At 34.2% G+C, this 27321-nt stretch overlaps 1 protein-coding gene across 1 annotated transcript in view; it reads right to left on the bottom strand.

The window, feature by feature from the left end:
- Nucleotides 1-27321, bottom strand: part of Cad74A (cadherin 74A) — a 160671-nt gene that overhangs the window by 14977 nt on the left and 118373 nt on the right. Inside the window, exons 18-32 of the mRNA XM_085819905.1 lie at nt 25547-25725; nt 24239-24368; nt 23572-23714; nt 23245-23392; nt 21919-22149; nt 19244-19413; nt 18514-18666; nt 16120-16242; nt 14540-14729; nt 11392-11618; nt 7615-7815; nt 6774-6884; nt 6549-6669; nt 4743-4997; nt 2143-2255 (exon numbers count right to left, since the gene is read on the bottom strand). Of these exons, the coding sequence (XP_085676031.1) occupies nt 2143-2255; nt 4743-4997; nt 6549-6669; nt 6774-6884; nt 7615-7815; nt 11392-11618; nt 14540-14729; nt 16120-16242; nt 18514-18666; nt 19244-19413; nt 21919-22149; nt 23245-23392; nt 23572-23714; nt 24239-24368; nt 25547-25725 (2495 nt within the window). The remainder of the gene's footprint in view (nt 1-2142; nt 2256-4742; nt 4998-6548; nt 6670-6773; nt 6885-7614; nt 7816-11391; nt 11619-14539; nt 14730-16119; nt 16243-18513; nt 18667-19243; nt 19414-21918; nt 22150-23244; nt 23393-23571; nt 23715-24238; nt 24369-25546; nt 25726-27321) is intronic.

Raw genomic sequence — 27321 nt, forward strand, 5'->3', positions numbered from 1 at the left:
AAATCGGCGAAGCAGAAGCATTCTATAGGGTGTCCCAACAAAAGCGCCGAATTTAACCCTTGGCACTCGAAGTCTTTTTCGCTCGGGCAAACCAGCAACTCGAGACGAATTTCCGCATATTTTGTGAATTTCTTACAGCTGACTTGAAATGATTTCACAGAAATTTAATGATTCTTTTATGAATGAAAATACCTGAAGTCGCCGGATACAAACGGTATTTCTTCGGATTCTGTACACGTTATCCACTCTATTTTCTGTCTCTTCTGCGGAGCCACTGTCGCTTTTACATTCACTACCGTATTATCCTTTTTTTTTATTTTTATTTTTTTATTGCGCATTCTTACACTTCTTACTTCATCGCTATCTTCAACATTGTTTCCTTCCTCTTTAATCTCAATCTGTCTAGGCGCAGACGTAATTTTATTCTTCATCAATGAAAACGCGATCTTCACTTAACCTGATTCCTTCATCGTATTCCATGCTCTGTAACACATACCCGGAAAAAAAATAGCATTCCTTTTCCCACGAATGTCGAGTACAAATTAACTTCGAAGACGCGTACACATCAATAAATCTAAAAAGCGTATTTAAGATTCAAAATTGGCAGTTATTTTATACGCATGTATTGCTGGATACACTTATGAAGCCATATAGGCCAAAATGAAACCTGAATAAACATCGTTACCGTCGAATTTTCGCGTCAAACAGTCTAGTGATCGAAAGTCACCTCTCGAATAACCGCATCAAATCACGTGGCGACGGAGAGTAACTTGTCGAGTAACCGCAACACATGAAGTAGTGATTGAAAGTCAACTCTCGAGTGCAGAGGATTAATATGGCTCCATAATTACTCTATTTTTAGAATGTAGAATATATTTTTACAAACTTATAAGTTTATATTTTTACACGCTGTAAGGCGAACGCTCCGATTTAGTAAAAACATTATTGAGTTTGATTTGGCTCAACCTGACAAGCATTTGTTGTTGTGACTTATCTCACTTGCCTGACAGTAAGATCAGAAGAAGCCCACGAAATTCGTCGTAGCAAGGAGAGCAAGATTGCGTCTCCGTTGGCAAGAGCCTTGTGTGTATTTAATTATGGCAAAGCACACTAGGGCTATCTGCCTAAGGGGAGGGATGCCTTCGTGGAGGACTTTCTAAGGGAAACTGGCTCGTATACACGTTACACATGGGGAAAACCACGAAAACGCCCATGCAGCCAGCCCGTTCGCGGGATTCGAACCTCGGATCGAACTACCAGTGTTCAGCGACTTTACCGCTGGTGGGCCAAGAGCCTTGAGCAACATACAGGTGACAGTACGACTTCGCTCAGTTCCGCCCCCAATTTTGATGGAGAGCACCCCGGAGACGGTAAGGGTTTCCCCCTCTTCCCCTACCACAACCCCTCGAGAGGACTTTCGGCTCGCCACACCTTCAAAGTGCCATCATGCCGCAAAGACACTACATATTTACAAGCATCCATGATCTCCGGTCTTCGAACCCTGGCCCCTCGGTACCGCAGTAGGATCCCCTAACCATTATACCGTCTGGGCGGCAGAGTGACATTTTATCACTGTCAATTCATGTTGGAGCTTCGTTCCAGCTTAGTCGACTTGGAGAGATATACTTACACACGTACGTTACGAAAAAAGGCTTTTCTAAATCCATTTTACTATCTTTTTTGGAAAAAATAATCCCATTTTCTGTCTGTACGTGCAGATGTCAAGCGAAAAAGTTATTCAAAAGTATTAGACAGCTGTCAAAACGGGTATTTTCTTTGAAATATGACACCCGAAATTTTTTACGATTACAATGTGTCCTTTATTTTGTACAACGAAGTAAAAAAAAAACTGCATTCATTCTCGTACTTGCTAGATTAAACGATTAAACTTTAAATGAGGTTTCATAGTTGTAATTTGTTAGTTTCAATTCTTCTTTTTTAAATAAAATTTAAAAAATATAAATATATTGCCTTCGTCTGAATTTGCAGAAAATGTAAAAACAAAATTTTCAAAGTAAGCAAAAATCATTATCTTAGCTTTGGGGTTAGTACTTTAAAAGAAAATTATATATATATAAAGACAGTTGTGTTTATAGGATAGCACAAACGTTAAAATATATGAAAACATTTCTTTGTCTTTACCCTGATGAAAGTCATGTTTCGAATGCTATACAATATGGGACTAGATGAAGCATCCGGATCAGATGCATGCAGAATAACCAACTCTCTATCTATTTCAGTATTTCCTCTAGCACCTGCATGAAGAAAAAATATTACAGTGCACAATACAAACGAATTAAAATGCTTTAAGAACTCGCAATAAGCGATTACCACGTCACGAAGAAAATTGACTTTGAGTGTTAAAGATCAATTGAAATAACGCATATAGAACTTAGAAATGGGTATGAATATAAATTAGCCTTTCAAAATGAAAGCGCATAATTGTATGTCTTATTTAAACAACAAATTTCCATCTTGATGATCATACGGTTAACATTTTTAAATAATGCTTTTAATTCTAATATAAAGTTTTTATATTAGAGTTAAAATTAATTAATTAACTTTAAAAAAGTTAATTAACTAACTTTAAAAAAGTTAATTTAACTAAAAGTAATTAATTAACTTTAACTCTTTTAACTTGTAAAATTACGTTATGTACGCAAGAAACATATTTCAGGTTTACATAATGAACTAAAATACATCAGTCTTTAAATTGCTTAAAAATGCATTTGTTTACAATTAGGCTAAAAGCAGTCTTATTTTTGGCCTAGGTTTCAAATAAAGCGCTGTCGATTTTGTGGGCGATCAGACACAGGGCATTCTTCTTCAGGAGCAACAAAATGTTTTCCAAAATGCGAGGAGCGACGTCTGATTTTATACCAAAAGCAAACGACGCAGGAACGAGAGCCGAACACGTAGCGCCATTTATCGAGATAAAATAGCCACGAAGCGTGAAAGCTAATATAATAGAATTCTGAAAGTTGTTACGAAGAACTGAATTAAGATTAATGCCATAAACAAAAGAAAAGAAAATAATTAATGACATTAATTCCAATCCACTTCTTCTCAATGCTTTCGTAATTCTAACATGATAGTTTTTCACATTTCATTTATTTTCTTCGATGGATGATTCGACGTTCACGATGAATTTGCTCCGCCCATTTTTTTTTATATAAGAGGCCGCCTCTCCTCACATTTTGCAATACTTTTAAAAAAGCACCAAAATTGCTAATAGTCTCGAAATTCACTTTTTATCCATATCGCTTTTGTGTCCGAACTACTTTTCAAATTATTGTCACCAAATATTAACGCCGTGTTATATTAAAAAATAATAATAATGGTTTGGTTTATTAAATTACGGCAAGGCACTCGAGGGCTATCTGACTTAAGGGAGGGATGCCTTCGTGGAGGACTTTTTAAGGGAAACTGGCTCGTATACGCGTTACACATGGGGAAAAACACGAAAACACCCATGCAGCCAGCCCGTTCGCGGGATTCGAACCTCGGACCGAACTACCAGTGTTCAGCCACGTTACCGCTCGGCCGCTGGTGGGCCCTAATAATAATGGAGAATCCGTATAAGTGTAAGCATTTCCTCACATTGTGGAAACACGACGATATCTATAGCCACTTAATTTTTATACACTTAGCCCTTCAAAAGAGCATGTGCACCCCGAAGCCCAAATTTAGAATAAGTGCGAAGAAAGTGACACTTAATAAATAAAGTTAAAAGTATAAAAAATTAGTAATAAAAGGATGAAAACATTGTAAGTCATCTTAGTAAGAAAACTGAAAATTGAGATGATGAACGTAAAAAATATGAAAAAAGTGGAAAAAGATATGCCAATACTTGACATTGTAATTGGAATTCTAAACAAATGTAAGTTTGCTTTTAAAAATTTTGTAAGTTTGCTATCTAATTTTATGTGGTGCTAATGTTAAGAAGCGATGCTTAGAAAAAAAGCTAAAAACAAAATGTGTTAGAAGGAGTGAGAACAAGAGTATTATGGTAATCTGCGATTCGCAGCATAAAAAAACGTTAACAAAATCTCTGGTGCGATGTTCTTTCACATCTTTTCCTTCTTTCTTCTTCTTATTATTATTTTTGAAACAGAGAGATCTGTATAGCATCACCTTCAAAATCGATAAACTGTATTCGAAACTTACCCCAAAATAAGGCTGCCTAATTTAAAATTTTATATTGCCGTGTTTCTTTTCTTTTAGATTACATTTGTTTACAATAATTTAGCTCATCGCTTCATTATCCTCATAATAAATTAAAAGCAACCTCACAACTGTTTAATTTTTCACTCTTTTGAGGAAAAATTGGAGAAAGCATTTCATCTTGCAAATAATATTTACATCTTTAAAGAACTGCGAATTATCAAAAGCATTATAATAAAATTTAAAAAACTAAAAAACAAAACAGCAAAAACATCCGAGTAAAAATAAAATAATTTAAAAATTTGTACTTAAAATCATTTTAAAATTTTAGAATTTTTAAATTTGATAAATTAATATTAAACTAGAATAAATTATTACTAATACATTTATTATAAATTTATATTAAATTTTAGAAAGCACATTTACATTAAATTTGTATTAAATTAATATAAATTATTGTAAATATATTTATTATAAACTTATTTCAAATTTTACAAAGCACATTAACATAAATTATTTTGGTCAGACTATCATAGTTAAAAATACACGATCAGAAATCAAGCATATTGAACACTCACCTAACACGTAACTACTAGTTTCAAATGCAGGCGGGTTGTCATCGATATCTTCTATTAAAATAGTAACTTGCGTTTGCGACAAATCTTGATAGTTATACGGTTGACCGAATTCTGTTACGGGTTCCGATGGTTTGCTCACTTTTATAGTTAAGGTGAATTTCGTGATATTTTCACCATCAATTCTCTTCTGGACGATCAATTCGCCTTTATTGTCCGACGATCTTCGAATACCAAAAAAGTCATCCTCGTTGCCATCTACAATAATAAATATAAATGTTCATAATAAGTTACTTTGTTTCTTAAGTTTTTAAAGAGAAATATATTTTTATAAAGTGACGCCTAATAAAATGGTTTGGTTTGGTTTGGTTTGGTTTATTTAATTATGGCAAAGCACACCATGGCTATCTACCTAAGGGAAGGGATACCTTCGTGGAGGACTTTCTAAGGGAAACTGGCTCGTATACACGTTACACATGGGGAAAACCACGAAAACGCCCATGCAGCCAGCCCGTTCGCGGCATTCGAACCTCAGACCGAACTACCAGTGTTCAGCGACTTTACCGCTCGGCCGCTGGTGAGCCGGCTAATAAATTAAAAACATACATTATCCATAAAGTAACATATGGTGGGCGCGCTTTATGTGATTGCGATTAGTTTTATCATTCGGATAGCGTTATCGAACTGCCGAAGATCCCATCAATTTGTATTGAAAACATGGAAAATATATTGCATCTTATGATGGACTAGCCCGTTAATGTTACCATAATTAGAGAATGAAGTTTTCGAACTGAAATAAAGTCGCCAAATAAGAGATAAAGTCTACAAATAGCATGGAGCTAAGAAAGGAAGGTGTGTGTGTGTGTGTGTGATTATGGCAAAGCCTCAAGGGCTATCTGCCTAAAGGGAGGAATGCCTTCGTGGAGGGCTTTCGAAGGGAAACTGGCTCGTATACACGTTACACATGGGGAAAACCACGAAAACGCCCATGCAGCCAGTCCGTTCGCGGGATTCGAATCTCGGACCGAACTGCCAGTGTTCAGCGACTTTACCGCTCGGCCGCTGGTGGGCAAGAAAGGAAGGAGTGGCCAAACCAGCACTAGAAGTGAATCACTGCTTCAAAGTTTCGGTCACCGACTGGGGTGTTTTTTGTTTACATTCAGAAACTCGCTTGACAGTGCTCTGATAGTATTTCGACACACGACAGTTCCATACAAATCGAAAAACGGGACGCTTTCGCATGAAAGAAACATTCATCGTGGGATGGATAATAGCAGTTTCTATAGTTTAGTGATATTTACGCAAAAGTCACATCTTGGTTATTTTTCGATAACTAACAACAGCGATTTTGATTATGAATTTGTTTTATAAAATTCTAAGCTGTTAAACTACAAAAATATAGATTTTAGCAAAAAGTTACTGATTTGTTTAAGCAGTTAACACACGTACAATGTGCATGAAAACTGATAGTTTGGATTATCCGGGTTTTTCAACTATCGGTGACCTGCTTTCCCGGCTTTAGCCAGGATAATCGAGACTGCACTGTATTCTCGGTATTTACTTCTTTTAACACCCAACAGCAATGCCATCTGTCAGAAACTGTTAACAATACATATTATTTAAAGCAATCCTATGATTTTGAGTTTTCTACAGCACTAACTGTACTACTTATAGCCATATGCGTATTTATGCGATGCCATTTGAATCATCCTATATAATACGTTCACAAAATCAACTTTACAAATCAATTAAATTTTACAAATTTTAAATACGTACGTTGGGTAATTGAAATAATCACAATAAACATACTTAATATATAGTAATCGATAATTGAATTCACGCCAGTGTCGTTATCAACAGCTTTAACAACTCCAGCAATCGTTCCTATTGGTTCTTCTTCTTTTAGTCTTATTTCTATTGGTTGAGACTTCTGCGTGTACAAAAGAAATTTGAAATTTCATTAGTATTTTATAAAATAAATAAATAAATAAATAAAACTTTCAAATATCCATAGAACAAATAAACAGTTCGTACAAGTGGTCTCTCAAATTGAGGGTCACTGTCGTCGACATCCAGAACAAAGATCCTTAAAACACGATGAGCTTCTTGAGGTGGAAATCCAAAATCATGGGCAACAACAATCATCTGAAGAGGTAAGAAATAACATTAATTCATTAATTAAAATGTCAAAAATTATAATACAATACACTAATTGACAAAAAAATTTACAAAATATTGAGAAGTATTAATTTATTTCTATTAACCTATTATTTTATGTTAATTAACTTTTCTGTCTTTCTCGCTTTCAGTTTTCCTGTCAGATTATTATTTTCTAGTTCGCGCATATTCAAATAAGGTAGAAAAGGGACAGTATCTAAGGAAGTTTTTAGATGGTAGAATCAGAGCGTGTTGCATCTGCTGAACGCCACGTTGCTCTTTGATTCTTTTGAGAGCAGTTTATCTGCGGCTTTGCGTTATTCTCGCCATTTAAGCTTCACACATCGATATTAGGTCCGATATCGATATTAGATATTAGTAAAAATTATATCTAAATTATTTCTGTGGCACAATATATAACTCCTTTTTACAAATTATATTTAAAATGGATGCATTTGCATAACTGAAATAACGCTAAAATGTTTATAACTCAAAAGCTATTAAAATATAGATTTGTTAATATATGGACAGCTTAAAATTGTGATTATTGCCATGAGTTTTGTTAAGATTATCTAAAAAAAGAAAAAGAAAAAAAGGAGAAAAATTCAAATAAAGCCCAAAAGAGCTGTTTTATATTAAAATTAAAATTATTAAGTAATTTTACTTATATAATTCCAAACAATTTACTCGATAGGGAAAAGGATGCTAAATGCCTTACGGTGTAATTTTCCTTCCGTTCTCTATCTAAAGGAGCCTGAGTGGTAATAATACCCGTCGCTGCATCGATTACAAATTCATAATCATGATCTTCAGAGCTCTGATCATCTAAGAGTTTATATGCTACTTTTCCATTGGCAGTGTTGGAATTATCGGGGTCAAAAGCAACAACTTGGAATACTTCTGTTCCGACTGTAACATTCTGCAAAAATAAAAAGTTTAAAAAATTAATTACGAAACAAATAAAGGGATAAAAACATAAAATTACAACTTGTATGCTTAGAAGAGCATGAAGAAATTTTTCAGGACATTTTTTATGTATGGCATGATTTTTAGTTAGACACATAGTTTAAAACCAATTATAATAATTAAAATTCATTGTAATTTTAAGTATGTGTAAAGTAGTGATATTTTCAACTTCAGAATATTATTTAGGACAATAAATAATTATTTTCTATGTATGAAAGATGGTCAGAACTCAATGAAAATTTTATTCCTTCTATTTTGCCCATATATGTATTTAGTCGGTTACTGATATATACAGTGGTTGCCAAAATTGTGGACACTTTTTGAAATTTTTATGTTTTTGAAATTTGTATGCTTATAGAAAATGTTACGTTTCGCAAAATGCAAACTTGTATATATCATTTTAAAGCGAATTTATTACTGAGTTCAATACAAAACACAAAATTCAATTATTTGCAATACAAAAAAAAAGTTATATGTACTTTAATATAAATAAAAAACACAGTTATGAAGTGGTTTGTAATGTCTAGCTTTCCTGGCCAATCACTGTTCTTGTTCTGAGAAAGAATCAAATGTTAGTAACTGCCAGTAGAAGCTGACATCATGTTTACACTTGAAACAATTAATTATTTTGCTTTGTTCTGTAGAAGGAGGACCTACTTCCTATACACTGCAATTACAAGCAGGAATTTTTGTAAAAATTTTTAATATTTAGTCAAGAAGCAATGACATCAAATAAAAGAGTAGATTGGACACCTAGAAAGAGATGTAATATTATTGTGTTACGAGAGTTCTTTCCTATGCTGATATTGCAAGACAGGTGGGTGGTTCAGTGACTACATCTGGAGTACGATATTTGTTTACGATATCAGGAGACAAATTCAATAAAAAACAAAGAAGGAAAAGGCCGAAAAAGGTGCACCACATCTATTGATGACAGAAGAATAAAAAGACTATGTCTCCAAGATATAAAAATGTCATCAGCGGCCATCAAAAGTGATCTGAATGATGCTGGTGTTTCTGTCAGTTCAAGAATAATCAGGAGAAGATTAACAGATGTTGGACTGAGAGGTAGAATTCCACGAAAAAAGCCCTATCTTAATTTTCAGCAACGAAAAAAAAGACTACAGTGGGCAAAGGAACACATTAATTGGACAGATGATCAGTGGTCACAAGTTATATGGAGTGATGAAACTAAGATAACGTTATTTGGTAGTGATGGGCGAAAATATGTAGGACGTATAATAGGAAAAGAGCTACATCCTGACTGCATTCAAGCAACTGTGAAGAACCCAGTTAGTGTTATGATTTGGTCATGCATGTCAGCAGATGGTATTGGTCGCCTTCATGTCATCGATGGGACACTGAATGCCAGAAAATACATTGACACTATTCTAGAACCAAAACTTCTACCTTCCATCAGAGATCTCTTTCCCAACAATACTTCGTTTATTTTACATCAGGATTCTGCTCCTTGCCACACAGCCAAAATATCGAAAGAGTGGTTTCGTACAAAGAGCATTAAATTCTTATCATGGCCAGAAAACAGTCCTGACCTCAATCCTATCGAAAAGTTGTGGCACCGTTTGAAAACTCTTGTCCGAATGAGGCGCCCATCAAATAAAAGGGAACTGATTGAGGCTATAATTGTTTCCTGGCATCATGTAGTAACGAAAGAAGAGCTTAAAACTCTTGTCAGCTCAATGAAACGTCGATGTGAAGCTGTAATCAAAAATAAACAGTACCCTACTAAGTACTGATAACTCACTGCAATCATCACTATCTAATGTATATAACTATTATCGTTTAATTTTTTGTATTGCAAATAATTGAATTTTGTGTTTTGTATTGAATTCAGTAATAAATTCTCTTTAAAATGATATATACAAGTTTGCATTTTGTGAAACGTAACGTTTTCTATAAGCATACAAAGTTAAAAAACATAAAAATTTCCAAAAGTGTCCACAATTTTGGCCACTACTGTATATTTGCATTTTAAGCTAACTCCAGAAAAATATTGTTCTCACTCGGTCTATGGCATATCGCCAGTTTTTTCGACAAATGAGCAATTTCACGCTAAATCTCGCAACCCTGCCTTCCCTGCCACTTTCCGACAACACTAACTCCGCTTTGCGGGGAAGCTGTCTTACCGCAGCTGGGCATTTGGTACCAATATACTCTTAAAGCAGTAAGCACATAAGTAAATACGGTTTTGTTTTATATTTTTCAGTTGCAAATCTACTCATCATTTGAGAAAAAAGACTGAATTTTATCTAATTAAATATACAGTTTTTTTTTTTTTTTTAAATTGGACTGAGAAGAAAATGACTGAATCATACGCTATGCTTAAATTTACATTCACTTAGAAGCCGACAATACATCCATTAACCTTTTTGTAGAAATAAAAGGAAATCCTAAGGGCTGAGGTTACATCTAATATGATATTGTTACGTGCGGTACGGGCTCGTACTGGATGAATGCACACAGAACTCGTGACAGCTTGATAACATTTATTTTTCCGAAAGAAACGAGTTTACTGATCTCGTAGGAAGCAATTTACAGATCTCGTAAGAAGAAACACTCAGTATGACAGTGCACATTTAGTAGTTACCACTTCAAATTACTGAGAACCTTAAACACAACGCTATGCAAAGCGCTTTTACAGCGCGAAGCTTGCACGAAGGTCTCTTAATACTCCGAACTCAAATCGAAGAGACTTTCGTGAAATCTGAGAATTGATGCTCTCTCCAGGCTTATACAGTTTTTCACTGGTCGCCAAGAAATTTCCAGTGCCCTCGATTTCTCGAAATTTCTATAAGACATATGCAGTTACAGTTACACGTAGGGCCGGATACAGTTAGAGTAATATGTAGGAATCAGACCAGTTAGAGTCATATATTGATCGGATGAAAATGTCACCAAATGGTCACAAAATTTGGCGACTTTGGGCAATTTCTCGCCAAATTTGGCAAAATTAGTCCCCTGAACCATCACCAGCTAGGCACTATCTCATCAACTTGCTGAGATAGCCAGTTACCCGAATGATAAACGGACCGGCCCCTCTAATTTTATTTTTCTGGCGCAGCTCCTCTGTCTTGAGGCTTTTCGTGTTACATTACAGAAGAGGTTCTATGATTTACTTTTTATATATATGCATATAATTTGTAACAATATACTTACTAGTTCTTTCTTTTTGAAAATCGTAATCCAAAATTGGTCTGCACTCACATTTCGCTTTATTGAACTTTGAGGTACTCAAAGTTTAATTCGCTATTTACAATATATGGCTATATGCGAACCGATAACCTCCCTCCCTCCCTCCGCCCCCACTCCGAAAAAAAGAGTAAAAATTGACTTATAAATCAAGAGAAAAAATTTGTTACATTGTCACATCTATCAAAAGAAATACAGAATAATTATGTTTTTAAATAATACGTAAACATATGCAAATAATCCAAAACATATATAAAGAAAACTGAGAATTCGTGACATATGTAATATATAAATTCTATTTATCTGAATGTAAACTTACTTCGTGTATGTAAGCCACTTCCCCAGCAGTCGGCCTTATAAATTGTGGCACACCATCGTTCGTAGATATATCTCCAATGACAACCAACAGATGGCAGAATGAAAACAAAGGGGGAATGCCTTTGTCCACGACTCGAATTTTAACTGTGTATGGCTCACTGCGTCCTTTTCCAGAAAGAGCACGAATTACAGAAACAACTCCTGTCTCCGAATCAACCGCGAAGAAACCTAAAGTGAAAAACAATACAATAAAAGACCACGAGCGTGCAATTTTTAAACTTTGGTGAAGCTGCCCATGCTATAGGAATATTTGTTACTAAACTTAATAACGAAATTAACCGACTCTTAAGTATTAACTTAGTGATTAAGTAAACATAGAAATTTTTCTCATGTCTGATGGTATAAACCGTTAAAATATTCATAGCCCTCAGTACTTAAATCTCTATAATTTTCAAAAACAGGTTTAGAAAAGATTCAATGTTAGTTTGTTTTTAATTATTATATGTAACTGGTGTGGTGTATTTAATTATGGCAAAGCACACTAGGGCTATCTGCCTAAGGGGAGGGATGCCTTCGTGGAGGACTTTCTAAGGGAAACTGGCTCGTATACACGTTACACATGGGGAAAACCACGAAAACACCCATGCAGCCAGCCCGTTCGCGGGATTCGAACCTCGGACCGAACTACCAGTGTTCAGCGACTTTACCGCTCGGCCGCTGGTGGGCCTTATTATATGTAACTGAATATATCTCTCTCTAATACTTAAAAATAAGAATTAATATATACTGCTTTACCGCGGACTTATTTTGCATGACAGATCTTTATTTGTTCTCTATTTCCGTAGACAAGTTTTGGTTCTTTTATCTAACATCGCGAAAAATTAAGACATCTAAACGCAAAAATACACAGGAAAAAAAAAAGACGTATTAATGGAAAAAATTTGATTGGTTCTTTCGTTCAGATTGAGACAATCAAATATACATTCAATTAAGGCAATCAAATATGCATACATACATTAATATATAATTTCATTGTCGTATTCTCAGTTAACTCATTTTTAGACAGTTACATAATGAATGATGTAAAGAAGACGAATACTCGTGGTAAGCTGGGACTTTACCTTATTTATCCTATACCTGCTCGACTGACGAGATCATCAGAGGTGAGGGCTTCGATAGTTTCATTTGCCCCAGAGAAGGCCACGACGATATGGACATTCCACATGATGGCTCGACAGGCTGGATCATTGTATGTGAGGGCTCTACAACATGGGTAATTCCAGACGAGGGCTTGGTAGCTCTTTCATATGGATTTACGTAGGAAAGAACGGGCTTTATGATTCTAATTCTCTGGGACCCACTACATAGGTTAACATCAGCGAGATTTTATTAAGGAGATGGCCAAAGAATCCAGGCTTGATCCAGGTCATGCCTGCTTCACAGATTCCTTCGTTTCGGGGATGCATGCAAGGATGCGTGCAGGGCCAGATTAAGACTTTTAGGCTTAAGCACTTAGAAGATTTTGATGCCCCCATTATACATGTATGTATAACGCCTGCTTTTCCCCCATTTCATTTCATTCGGTTTTACATAAGCTGAATCAAGCTTCGTTGGTAAAAATGGCAAAGGAAAATTTTCAGGGTGCCCCCTTTCTTCGACTCACTAATCACCTTTCCGTTGTGCTTCTTTTCCTTGCTGTCTTAAACACAAGGTTAATTTGCTTAATGATTAATTCAGCTCTTGATGTATGCCCGTAGATGGACGTTTCAGTCTATTCAGCGCATGGTCACACCCGATCTGTTCACCCTCCAGTATGCATTGGTGCAACCGTTCGGGTGCCCATAGGTTATTAAGCTTACTTTGTCCATCGAAGTTGAGGTAGATGGCTTTTGAGTGAAACAATAGAAGTATGTTCCCCTAAATGATAATTTTCTCCTATAAGTTTCTTGACTCTTTATTCGACACGGTTGCTCAGAAGTAACATGAGTTTTCACCATTTTCCAATTGAAAGGTTAAATTCCTGAGGGATGTAAAAGGGTACTTCTTTGTTATAGCGGAACCTGAGATTGAATCGCCAATCAACCGAAATATCTCACCAAAATCTGGCTGCGTGTTCTTATACCTCGCCACGTAATCGTACAGTGCTGCATTTCTGTTCTCGCCGGGTTGTTCTTATATTATTCATTTCTGACGAGGTTTTTCGAATTCGCATTGTTTATTTAAAATATATTCATTGTTTTTTTTTTTTTTTTTTTTTTTTTTTTTTTTTTTTTTTGTGTGTGTGTGTGTGTGTGTGTGTGTGTGTGTATGACATTAACAATCTTCAATTTACTTAATAGTGAGGTGGATGCCATATCATTTTTTTTTTTTTTTTCAAGAAAGAGGTATTTTATCTGACAAACAAATATGCGAAAGTTACCACAACATGAAACTTTACGTTAACGACGAAACCATTTAGAGTTGCAATGTTAAAAATTTCGATAAGGAGAAGGGCCTCCATGTTAGACATTGGTTGAACGGTTCCAGAATATCGTTCGTCAGTGCTGTTAGATGTATGTATTATTGGTCACATGAGTTCACATCCATGAAATGGTATAATAAACAGCTTAACATGTGCGAAAGTGCCGCAGTTTTTTGTTGTTTATTCTTATATTAGCGAGCTTGGCGAAGTTATAACTGAGATCTTGGAGCACATTTAAAACTGCCAAATATGGTTGGGGGTCGCTGTAAGAAGCACCGGTAAAGTTTATCTTCCTTTCTCCTACTACCAACCGGAGTTCTTAATATGTGACGTGACTACTAATAAAATACTACTTGGTCTATCAATATGGCTGTAGATTCTGCAGCTCACAGAATCACTTAGGCGGCCTATTTATGTAATTAATCAAACTACAAAATTCTTGTCTATGATTCTGGAGTACATAATTGATAACAAATGTAAACTAAATAGACATACATTTACTTAATTGCTGTTAACTGAGATTCAGTTTGGTTAGCTCCAGCTGCTATTAAATTAACTCATATTTAAATAGAATTTTTTGGTCTGCTTCTTTTACTTATCAGAACTAATTCAATAAGAACACTTACGTTAATAATTGCAATATGTTTTTACTTTAATTACTGAGATCTATAGTTTTATTTCTACTTACTAACAGGCTGGCTGTCTGTATCGTCTTCAATGAAATACTGAACTTCACCATTTTTGCCGCTATCTGCATCTGTTGCTTTAACAGTAACAATGCTAAAATCTGTTGGCACGTTTTCTGGAATAACGGCGGTATATATCTGTTGCACGAACTCTGGAGCATTATCATTTTCATCCAATATTTTTATGACAACCTGTAAAAGAATTAAATGCTATCATACCATTTTAAGTATATATATAGATAGATAGATAGATAGATAGATAGATAGATAAAGAAACTTAATAAGGGAAAAAGTTAAAAACAAATTTTTTATACCTGTCCTGAGCTATAGCTGCAGGATTGAAGCAAAATAAACTTAGAGCATCTAACGAGATCTTTAAAAGTAAATTGGAGACAAAGCAAGCAATTCTTGAACACTTTTAATAATTTCATCCTTGTATAAGAGGTTTAGCACAATAACTAAACAATTCAAAATTTAAAAAAGGAACGTATTAATGTTCTTGTTACTTTTTAAGCTATGCATAATTTAAAAGCAGACAAAAAGCAAATTTAATTAAATGTAAATTTTGAATAAAATTCAGTTGAGGTATTAATTTTGAGACATATCGGATATCGGATTTTTGATTTTCATGTTTCTCTTCCAAATTGATATTGTGCATAATATCTGCATACAGAGTTCTCGTAGGAGCGTATATAGAAAGTAATAAGATTGTGTTTAATTAGAATGTGTGTAAGGTAAAAAATAAGTAAATCAATATTCTAATTTTAATTTGAAATACACCCCTTCTCTTCATTTTAATTTCCGCATTTGAATTTTCTGTATATAAAAAAATAATAATAAAAATAAAAACATAACTGTTTGATAATAACAGATTCGCTGCACTAAGGGGAAAAACTGCTTTTAGAAATAGGTCGGCTAAGTCAGTTGTCTCCGTTAGCTCAGAGAAACTCCAGTCCGAACGGCCCTTTAGACACATGGCATTCTCTTTCTGTCTCTCCCTTCTCTCACATTAATTCGCTTAACGTCTAGTGTTCATTTCTCCATCGAAATCAATTGTTATAAGAATTGTTCAGCTACAAATGTGATCAAGAACGGGAGTATAGATTATGCATATTACTCAGCGTAGTTCATAGTAAGAACGTGCTTTTCAAGAATAAAATTTAGTAAGGGAATTTTATTTAAAATTTTATAATTTAAAATTTAGTAAGCGAAAGTTTATTTAAAATATTTTTTTTCTACTTTATTAGTAAAAATTGTCCTTTTCATAAAAAAAATACCCAAATAAAGTATAAGAGATACACTAAGTAAATAAGTAAAATGAAATACATTGCCCTATATAAATAAATAAAAATTGAATTATGAACAAATAAAGCAAATATTTGCAAAAATTTACATTATTGAGGAATAAATAGAAAATAAATTTATTCGGCAAAATATTAAAGAAAAACTGGCAGGTTTTTTATAAACTAACTTTTAAATAGTTTATTTTTACATTCTACTACCAGAGCATTTTACAGACGAAATATAAAACAGATATATTTATGTTATGAGAGTGTAAATAAATTATCAGAAAATATCTTACTATAATTGAAGTTCTGCGTTGATTCGCTATTCCTTTTGGGTTATCAGTAGCTGTAACCTGCAAATTATAAGCGGCTTGCAATTCTCTATCCAATGTAGCATTTTGACGGATCGATATAGTGCCCTTAAAAATAGATTTAAAAAATTTTATTCATTTTTTGCATTTAATATTTCTAAAAGGAATTGAAGTTATCAACCTAGTTTGCAAAATACAGGATTTTTCATAAAAACTAAGGCTGAACATATTCTAGTATAACGATGATCATATTTCTGATAATTTACAGAATAATAGGTGTAAGTCGATCGCTACGAGTGGGACATAGGTATCCCATCATTAACAACGGCTGGGACATATGCGTCCCAGCCTTTGGCTTGAAAAACCTTTTGTCAATCCCAAATGCTAAATTTAACATTTTTATGACATATTTTGTTCACGTTGATAAAAAAACGTGGTATTTTTATTTAAATTCGTACTCAAAGGGTTAAGAAATGGTAAAATGTTCAAAGAAAAAATATTTAATATACGAGTAGTATTCATAGAAATCACCAGGAAATTTCAACAGCTACATTATACAGAATGTCGAAGCCTTTTTATTCCGTCGAAACTTTTGAATTAAAATTGCAAACATTAAATAAATAAGAATCATGGTGACATTAATAATGAAAAATTCCTTCTCAAGAGAGAAGCATTTCAAGAGTTTATTTCTCAATAATTTATTTCTCTTATTGCTAGGGAAAACGAAACAAGAAATTGCAAGAATGGTCCTTTAGAATTTTTGCAGTTATTTTAAAATACAATTTAAAGAACAATGTTCTAAATATTGAATACTGTAGTGACCTTTCTTCATAATTGCTGTAGGCATTGCTGATAGTGAGGTAAGTTAAATAAAAATCATTCAATGTTTATTTTGCATTTAAGAAATATTTGTATACTGCCTATATTACAGCAACTGCAGCAATAAAGCAGACTTCTACGATGCGATCGAGGGTTTTGAGAGGAAAAAAAAAGGCAAAATAATAATATAATTTTAAAACGATGGAATTCAAATTATTTCTTCAAAAATAAACATACAGTTTAAAGTTATTTCCCTATATGTTATTTAAACATTTTTTTAGCTATTTGTTTATAAATTAGATGACCCTATTCATCTTTTTTCCAAACCAAACAAATTATTGCTGCTTAAGCACAGGATCATACAGCACAAAATTTAATCCCGATCACAATTTGGTTGCATAAATGCCATGAGTTTTGTCTGCCGTTTGGATCAAAGCCTGCGATGGATCTTTGCTCAACTTTCGAAACCATGACAGAAGAAGTTCACTGAATCGAATCGATTCCACAGAAAATTCTATTCGTAAGCAGACGATATTTAGGAAAAGCAAGCTGAGATTTCACAGTAATAAATACTGTCAAATATCGTTTTACCAATTTCTTTTAATTCATTCGATAAAAATTCATTCTCTTTAAAACTTTGCAGATGCACTGCGTATATATTGTTACGAATTTTTTACATATGTAAATTGTTTCAGTGAAATTATATGTGAAATTGTAATATCTATTATTGTTGTACAACGTAACATAAAAAGTCTGAAGGGATGAAGCTCTACGGGAAAAATAGGATCACAGGAGCAAGTTTATTTAACATCTAGGTAAATTGGCGAGATACCGCCAAGCTGGCAGTGGTTTGATGGCCAATTTTGTCACCTAATTTGGCGACCATTTCGTAACGTTTTTATCAGGAAATTGTATAAGTATAATTGATATTGTAACTCAAGAACTGTAATTGATCCCTATATGTAACTGTAACCGTATCCGGCCCTTATATGTAACTTTAACCGTATATGCCTTCCGGTAATTTTGAGAAATGGAATATACTAGAAATTTCTCTGCCTCCGAGCGAAAACTATATAAGCCTCCGAGCGAAAGCACCAGCTCTCAGTTTTCAGTTCAAATTTGATTTCGGAGTATTGAGAGTATTGCTAGTTTTGCCTTTTAGATGCACTTTGCACTGCGCATTCTTAGTACTTTGAAGTCTAACTACTGATTGTACACTGTGATACTCAAAAGAGGAGCTGTATGAGTACTTTTCATAAAAGTTTGAGAGCTGTAAAGTGTTTCTTTTGAAAAAATAACTTTCATCAAGCCATCATCAGTTCTGGATACATTCAATCTATTACGAACCCGTACGAACGCAACTATATTAATGTGTTATAATTTCAATCTTTAATTTTTTTTTTATAAAATTAAGGCACTGAAATAGTCCTGATTGACTACATTAAGTTATTTGCATATTATACTGAAAGCAAAAAAAAAAAAAAAAAAAAAACAGCCAGTGAGAGCAAACAAAGTACGAATAACTTTCTGTAGAATGCATTACATGAATACTATACTTACTGATGTTTCATCAATGTCAAAGACATCGCTGCCATCGCCTGATATTGAATACCTGATGGTTCCAAAGCCATCCTGGCTGTCTTTATCGGACGCTATGACGGTCAGTATACTGTGAGGGTATTTTGCAGATTCTGAAATGCTTGTAGTGTAGGACTGGAAATAAAATCAAAAGAAATTCAGTCATTATTCAACAACTTCAAAACTCAATCTTTTTTTTTTTTTTTTTCGTCTATCTATTTGTTCATGTTAATAGAAATGCATTTACTATTCACCCTTGCCACCTTTTATTGATGCAGTTTGAACTTAGTAAATAGTCGCTTTACAGTTCGAGCAAAGTCCAGAAACTTACAACCTCATCAGGAAGAAGGGTCAAAATCGATGACAAAACTCCAACCATGTTGAAATACCAAGAGTAAACTAAGTAAAAGCTTATAATAAACGAAATTAACAAAACGATTCATCCACTATAAGAATCATATAATTTTTTTATGTCATGCAAATACTAAGATTTCTTGAAATGTTATCAACAGTTTTTAATAAGGTGTTATTTTTCACCCGCTGTTATCATTGATATCTTGAACAATGAACATTACAATCATCATTGCGTCATCATTATTGGATAATGTATGTGACAAACCATCATAAAGAAGAAAAATGCTTAAACAGTTACCTGTTTTTAATGGAAAATTTACCAAAATTTTCAGAACAAATACGACTGAAGAATACTTACATTTTGTGCAAAAACTGGGCTGTTATCATTGATATCTTGAACAATGATGATTACAGTTGCCTCGCTGGATCTCTGGCTTTTTGCTTCTCCAATAATAGCTTTAACCTTGAAACTGATGCGTTTTAGAGGAAGCTCTTCAAAGTCTAATCGACGATTTAATGCAACGACACCTAATCATAATAAAAAAAGTATATATTTTACTTATTATTATATCTAACTTTATCTTAATACATTATGCTATTCAATTTCAATCACCAATTTCAGTTCATTGATTTAATGATTATTTCTAATAAGCAATTTTAATTTTAGTAATTTTAAAATCAGAGCTTCAATTAAAGCCACTGTTAGTGATCAAATTCTAAGTTCTTTCTACACGTATGAGAAAAGAAAATACAATTTTATTAAATGAGATAAATTGCAAGGAATTAATTCCAAATTATAAATTAAATTTCAACCTTTTCAAGATAGTAGTTTCCTTGTTATTTAAATTCAAGATATATATTTAAGCTTCTTAATTTTTATATTTTAATAATTTATTATTTAAGCATTTGATTCTTGATTTCATCTTAGGTGAAAGATTTTTTTTTCCCAAAAATATACGCAACATGAAGAAAGTTCTTATTGAAATTAAATGCGCATTATGCTCATACGCGGGTAATGAAATGAATAAAATTTCAAGGTCATAAGAAACTTCAGTGGTTAGCATTTGCATATTAAATATTCAAATCATTAACTGGTGAATCTCCACCTTGGCGGCAATGCATTCTATGAGTGATGAAGATTCCTGATCTTATCCTGCGATACATATTGCCAGGCATTGCTGAACTGTTGCTAGATCTGCGACACATTTTGGGTGCTCGCATCTGGCACCATACGATATCCCCATCATGTTGGATTCGGGAAAGCTCTGTTGAACTTTCTAGCCACGGAAGTGTATCAACAGCAAGACAGTTCAGATATATGCGAGTTATATGAGGTCTAGCATTATCCTGTTGAAAATGGTTCCAGGATAGCTTGCCATGAAAGGTAATATAAACGGGCGCAGAACGTCATCAACATATTCTTGAGCTGCCAAAGTTGTATGCAGGATGATTAGGGTGGACCTGCAAAGTTCTATGCTGATGATTAGGGTGGACCACACCAGGGGTAGTGATTGTGTGCTTGTGTAAAGCATTGGCTGTTAAGATCGTTGATCTCTCCATACACACGGTCTCGATAGCCATCTGCTCCAAGATCGAAACAGGATTCATTGTTGAAACCTATGCGATGATTATCAGCTACTAACCATAATGATCGCCTACAACATCACGCCAGAGGACTCTATGAATGTAGTGGGGTTAAAAGTAGACATCTTAAAGGTCGCTGTGAGCGTAGCCCTGCCTCAGCCTAACACTGTTAGATGGTAGAAGGTGCCACGGGTGGTATAAAAGACGCCGTATCAAGTTGGATAGCGGACAATAATGCCGTTGGGGACCGCACGATCATACGATCTTGACACGTAATCGTCCACCTTCGCTTTCCAGGGCCTTCATTTCGCTAATTAATACCATGTAGCATCATTGTTCCCAGTACCTTTACACGATCGTGATCATACGGTACAAATGGCGGCCTGTTGCTCTGTATGACCAGCCCTCTTTATGCATTCGTACTATGCAAGCTTGTTCGAAGTTGTCCAATTGTCTATAAAATTTCCGACAATGTCGTAACAGCATTATTTGCTGTGTCTCCAGGGAACTGCAAGTTGTAAGTACAGTGTTACCTGAATGTGCTGTAGAAAAATTAAGTTGTTTTAAAGCACGGAGTGTGAAAAATGCGCTTTGCCCTCGCCGGTCTCGAACCCAGACCTCTCAAATACGCGCCGAGTGTGCTACCGTTACACCACGAAGCCATGCAGAAAGAAAAGAGAAAATACTTTATAGTGCAAAGTTTCAAAGGTGGGAACTATAGTTGCTGCTCTTCAAGAGTACTTTTCAGCATTTTTGAAGCTCATACTTGCAAAGTGCAATAACTTCGAATAAGATTCCAAAGTTGGAAGTACACAATCCGTACCTTTCAAAGTTTCAGACCATGGATTGCATTTTTGTCTTTCAAAAGTAGTACATTGCAACATTCAGGGCTGGGTTAACCATTGAACAACATAAGCACGCCTTAGGGCATCAAGGAAAGAGGAAAACTAGAAAATTTTCCAATGTTGGTTTTACCATGACGTGTATGCTGCAGCTAAAGCAAAACCAAGAAAGTGGGGTAAACATAAATGGGGGCACCAAAAACTTTTAAGTGCTTAGAGCCTCTAAAAGTCTTAGTCCGTCCCCGGTTACATTTTTGTTGCACATATTTTAGAGTGCAATGAGTGTTGAATCACAGAGCTTCGAAGTTGAAGTATACGATTACCCACACGATCAAATGCCACGGAAAGTCGGTAATACTGTGTTAGCTCTACGTTCTCTTGCACCGTTGTTTGTTAAGAAACTTACTAAATCAGTTTTGGGCCCACGTAGTTACTTCAAAAACAAAATTAACGTCAAACTTTGGTATGCTAATTACAGAACTGATGGCTGAAATTCAGATTTAAATATTTCCAAATCGATTATTTTCAAAGTGATCTGAAAAATTTAATCCATTACTTGTGATAATATCTTATTTTTAAAGACAGAATTAAATTTTGGCAAACATACCCGATACAGGACTAACAGAGACATAATTGTCAGGATCTGATCCCAAAATCTTCTCAAAATGGTTAACGACTGCATGAGTTAGAGGATCTCTGGCAGATAAAGTTAGAAGTGTTGAGCCTATCAATGTCTCCTCGGGCACAGTTATTTCAATAACAGGATTAGCTTGAATCCAAGGTGGAGAAAAAACTGGATTCATCTCTCCGTGGGCTCTGACGTAAATGGTGACTTCAACTAAAAAATAAGAATAATAATGAGTATAAACTGTGCTTATATAATAAATGTTTTATGCTTGAAATCCGATGCGTATGAGTTGTTCTAAAGATTTCATGTGTCAAGTACGACATGTATTGCCGTATAAAGTAGAATGCGATGTATAAATATTCATACGTTGATCATCAATGCCTAGTTTATAAAATTATAAACGTCTGTTCAATTGTACACAATCAACCGATACCTCAAAGCTAGTTGAAAATGACATCAAAAATCGCAAATTTTGAAATTAAATATGCCAGCCATTTTTTATCGTATGGCAGTCAAACATCTTGTATTTTTTATTTTTCCGTAACGAATATAAAACTTTCCCAAATATAAGTATATGAACCGGCAGACCGCAATAAAAAATAAAGTTCGTTATTTGTCCAAAATTAATTTATTTTTAACTTGAAATTGCCAAAGCATGAACATTTTCGTCATTTAACACGCTTCTGTAATTGCAAGTATACGACCAACGCTTGCAAACATAACGGCCGGGTAAACACCTTTTAAGCCGGCTCAGGGGGATCGTTAACGAAGGGCATGTAGGGGTAGTTCTTGATATGATAAGACTATTAGAAATATTAATTTGAATACGACAGCATTTAATTAACAGCGGTTTGAGTCGCATAATGTCATGAAGAAGGAAATAAAAAAAAAAAAAAGTTCTGCTTGAAACATTATGGTGGATAATAGGTTTATTCTTATTACTATCTTTTTTATATTTTAGTTTAATTAGTTACTCCAGTTATTAGATTTTTCTAGCTATATCATCCCTTTAAAAGAACCAGCCTTTATTTTGTCACTTCCATTTTACAAGAGACAAACTAATTGCCCTATACAATTTTTATGATAGGATAATGTTTTAAGAAAATAATTTCTTTTTGTACTAATTGTTTTTAGTTCAATCCTTTGCAGCCTATATATATATGTATTTGGTGCACAGATGTCATACAAAAATAGGCAAAATGGATTCTGGAACTGTCAGAATGGATATTACCGTTGAAATATAATACGCGAAGTATTTCTAGATTCCTTTGTATAAGGAAGTAAAAATGGCTGAACATTTTTTACCTGATGCCTTCTGCTGTTTGCCAAACGTAACGTCGACAGCATTGAGATCAACAACTTCAACTGTTAAGATTATAACAGAGGCAGAATTATACTCCAGTGGTTGGTTAACCGTAATTTTCCCTGTTGTTCCATCAATTCTGAAGGCTGCCTGTAAATATGATATACACAGATGAGCTTTACATATAATTTTCCGTTAACTAACATCAATTTGATACTGCTCCGAAGATTACGAAAAAATGCCAAGGAATTAATATTTCAAAAGTCAGAACTGGGTTACGAAGATAATACTGTAATACTACTAATATGACATTTATGTGATTCAAATACCTTGTAATTATACGACGAAGATGTTACAAAAGAGCCGGTTTTATCTCGAGCAACTATGGGTTCCACGATAGAGTATCTTAATTTGGCACCTTCATCTGGGTCACTTGCTTCGACAGTTAAAACTTCTTCACCTATATTTGTACCTAATCAAAAAAACAGAAAATTTGAAATTAAACTACTCTTAAAATTTTGACAAGGCGAGAAGTCTGTTAAGGAAGATTATGAGTTACATCAATAATTATCAATCAACTGGGAATTCTGCTTTAGTGTCTGTGCTGTGTTTGTGCGTATAACTTGAACAGCACAACTAAGCCAAAGTACCACTCGCCATCAGGTGGATGGACTACTCCTCAAACAAACCACTTTTAAAATAGAAAATACTCCAAATTAAAATTTCCCCTTTTATTTTTTAGGATGTATATTAGTATGAATTTCTTAAATAACAGAAAGTTTTTCTTATTAAACATTTAAAATTGTATTTACATTTGCTTATTATTTTAAGCAGGTTAAAAAAAAAGTTTTCTACGAGAAGGTGTTAATTTTCTATGAAATTTCAAGGATTTTAAATTAAATTAATTCTGCCATCATTAATTGATTTTAGTATTAATTTAATATTTGGTAGAGTAAATATGCAGCGCGTAATTGTTTTGAAAAAGAAATTACTTACTTTCGGGTATGTACTGTACATAAGATTCTTCTAGAAATTTTGGTGGTTTATTATTAACATCTTCAACCGAAACCAGAACAGTCGCAGACGCCGTTTGGTGAACAGGAATTCCAGAATCGACTGCTTGGACCTAAAAAACATGCATGAATGTAAACTTCAAATATTTTCTGATAATACATCAAATTTGCTGTTATGTAGGACAACAGAAGTTTTAAATTATAAGATGGCAATTACTTTAGAGAACTAAATCTTTCAAATTTTCAGACCTTTTATTAAAGATAAACTAATTTAAGGAAAAATTTGATTTACTAAAATTTATGAATTTTTCCGTCAATATTTACACAAGTGACATGGAAAAAAGTAGTTATATTCTGAATTCATATTTTAGTAACGAAATTATTTTGCTTTAACGTTAAATCATCAGCTTTTCTCACTGAACAGCAGAGGGCATATTTAAGTCGAATTACACTTCAGCTTAAAATATTTATGATTCAAAAATTGGCAACAACGTACTGCGCAAATTTTGAAATAAATTCTCTAGAAATACGGTTGTGCCTTCTTTGTGGAGAGGACCACGTGGCCTCTTAAAGAGGGTGTCCGAGGTACCCCAAAATATGAAAAAACCGAAACAAAGAGACCGAAACCCAACCAAAGACAGACGAGTATTCTCCAGCGCTATGCAGCTCTCAAACATCCCACTCTACTCTCAAAGTCTAGCAGTCTGACCAGAAGCCATCACCAGTTTTAAAGGATTTCTATCGACTGAAAATAAAGCTATAGAAATCGTACAGAAGGAAGTTGTAGATATGAAAGAAAAAGTTAGAGAATTAATAGTGAAATTACGAATGAAGAATTGGATCGTCTTATCACACCAGCCGATAATGAAAGCAAAAATAAGGAAGAAGTTAAAGCGCTTTTAACTTCGAATAAGCACATGAAGACCAACTAAAAAAGCACATGAACTGCCTGATTTTGCAATGGGGATTGAACCAATGAACCAAACTAAGGAAGAAAAAGACGCTATATGAGAGGCATTGAAAAACGTTGTGATCATCACCGCGAACCGCGAAACTTCTAAAGACTCGCATCTTTTATTATCCCAAGCAAAAGTCACCAGCTTTAATACATATATATATATATATTAAGGATAACCCATACGGTTATCCTTTAAATGCTTGAAAGAGTGGAAGTTTTAATTTAAATGTGCTTACAGGTTTAACTCGAAAAAACAACTGCTAATTTATGAGTTGCAATATAAAATTTAAGTTCCGTATATTTGTAAAGAAACATTTTAAGTGTAAAACTCACCAGTATACTGTACTCCGTTCCGTATAAGTCTCGATCCAAATCTGCACCAGGGGCCACACTGATTAATCCCGACTTCTGATCCAGGATAAAGTTGTCTTTTGCACCACTGTGGATAAAATATCGAATCCCAGCATCGGGTCCATCAGGATCGGAAGCAACGATTTTTATAACACTCGTGCCTGAAAAAATTTTATTATTAAGCGTAAATAATTAAATGCAGTTAAATGCAGCATAGATTGCAAGCACTGACGAAGTAATAAATAAATACAGACCTAAGCAATAATAAAAATTATTTTATTACACCAACCAGCGAAGGCCCTATCGATCGATCCATCGACCAGTAAGGATGGATGAATAGAATGATAGGAGGATAGATAAATAGAAAGAAAGACGTAAACAAGTAGGCAGACAAATAGATAGCTAGATAAACAGACAGAAAGACGTAAACAAGTAGGTAGACAAATAGATAGCTAGATAAACAAATAGATAGGTAGATGAACACGCAGATAAACAGACAGAAAAATAGATAGCTAGATGATCAAATAAATACATAGACAGCTAGATGATCAAATAAATACACAGACAGATGAACAAACAGATAAACAGGGAGACAGATAGGTAAGCAAGCAGGTAGACAAATAGACAGCTAGGTGAACTGATAAATGGATAGACAGACAAACAGATAATTCAGCTGACAGACAGACATGTAGATGGAAAAAGAATGCAAGTGGAAATTATGTATTGTTATAAGCCCAGAAGTAATTAAATTTTCAGCTGTAAATAGGCATGTTTGCTGAGGAACTAAATAAAGGAAGAATCAAACTACGACTCCTAAACAGCGGCCAATATTCCCAAGAGTATTCTTAAATGCTAAAAATAAAAAGGTGACCGAACGAAATATAAGAATTTCGAAAACAATTTTAGTAACAAAATATGTTATAGTTACTTTTAATCATAAGTAGTACTCCCTCTATCCTATAATAATAGCAGCAGTTTATAATATATTTTCTTCCTCCTTCCAGCATGCCTTCGTGGTGTCACGGTAGCATACTCGCCGCTCATTTCGAGAGGCACTGCACATTTTCATGACTCCAGCATAAAAAAAAAAAAAAAAAAAAAAAAAACCTAATGTCTCTACAATGACGCCCGAACTAAAACGTGGTGATCAATAATTCGTCACCACCAGGATTTGGCGACTGGGTCTCTTAATCTAGAGTCGCCTTTTATAAGGGGAAGTATATAAGGTAGTTTCTTCCTCCTTCCTGCATGCCTTCGTGATGTAACGGTAGCACACTCGGAGCGCATTCGAGGGGTCCAGGTTGGAGTCCCCAGAAGGGTATTGAACATTTTTCACGACTCCAGTATCAGAAAAATATAATGTCTCTACAAGTTGATGAATTTAATTTGTCTCATAACAATAACAGCAAAAGAAAATAAATATAGAACGTAACATTAATTATCAGAAAACTAGATTTAAACAATATATTTAAAAAAGTTATTCCTAATTTTTATAGTGTTCAAATAGTTTCTGGATTTTTCAATAATTTCCTTTCTACATTTTAAACTTATTGATAGGATCTTTGGCTGCGAAGCACAGCTTTCCCTGCACGAGTAAGCTTAAAATTATTGGAGCAATCGTGCTTCATGTTTCCTGCATAAATTCTTGAAGAAACAGAAACTTATTATCCAGTATCTGTGTAGAAATATTATCAAATACTATTTACTGTTTCTGTGGTGCTTCATCTGCTAAGAGGAATATGTCTCAGATTTTCAAT

Source organism: Stegodyphus dumicola, chromosome 7 (assembly GCF_044657685.1).
Source record: "Stegodyphus dumicola isolate Sdum_Otavi_A_Nest chromosome 7, ASM4465768v1".
In the NCBI taxonomy this organism is placed as follows: Eukaryota; Metazoa; Arthropoda; class Arachnida; order Araneae; family Eresidae; genus Stegodyphus; species Stegodyphus dumicola.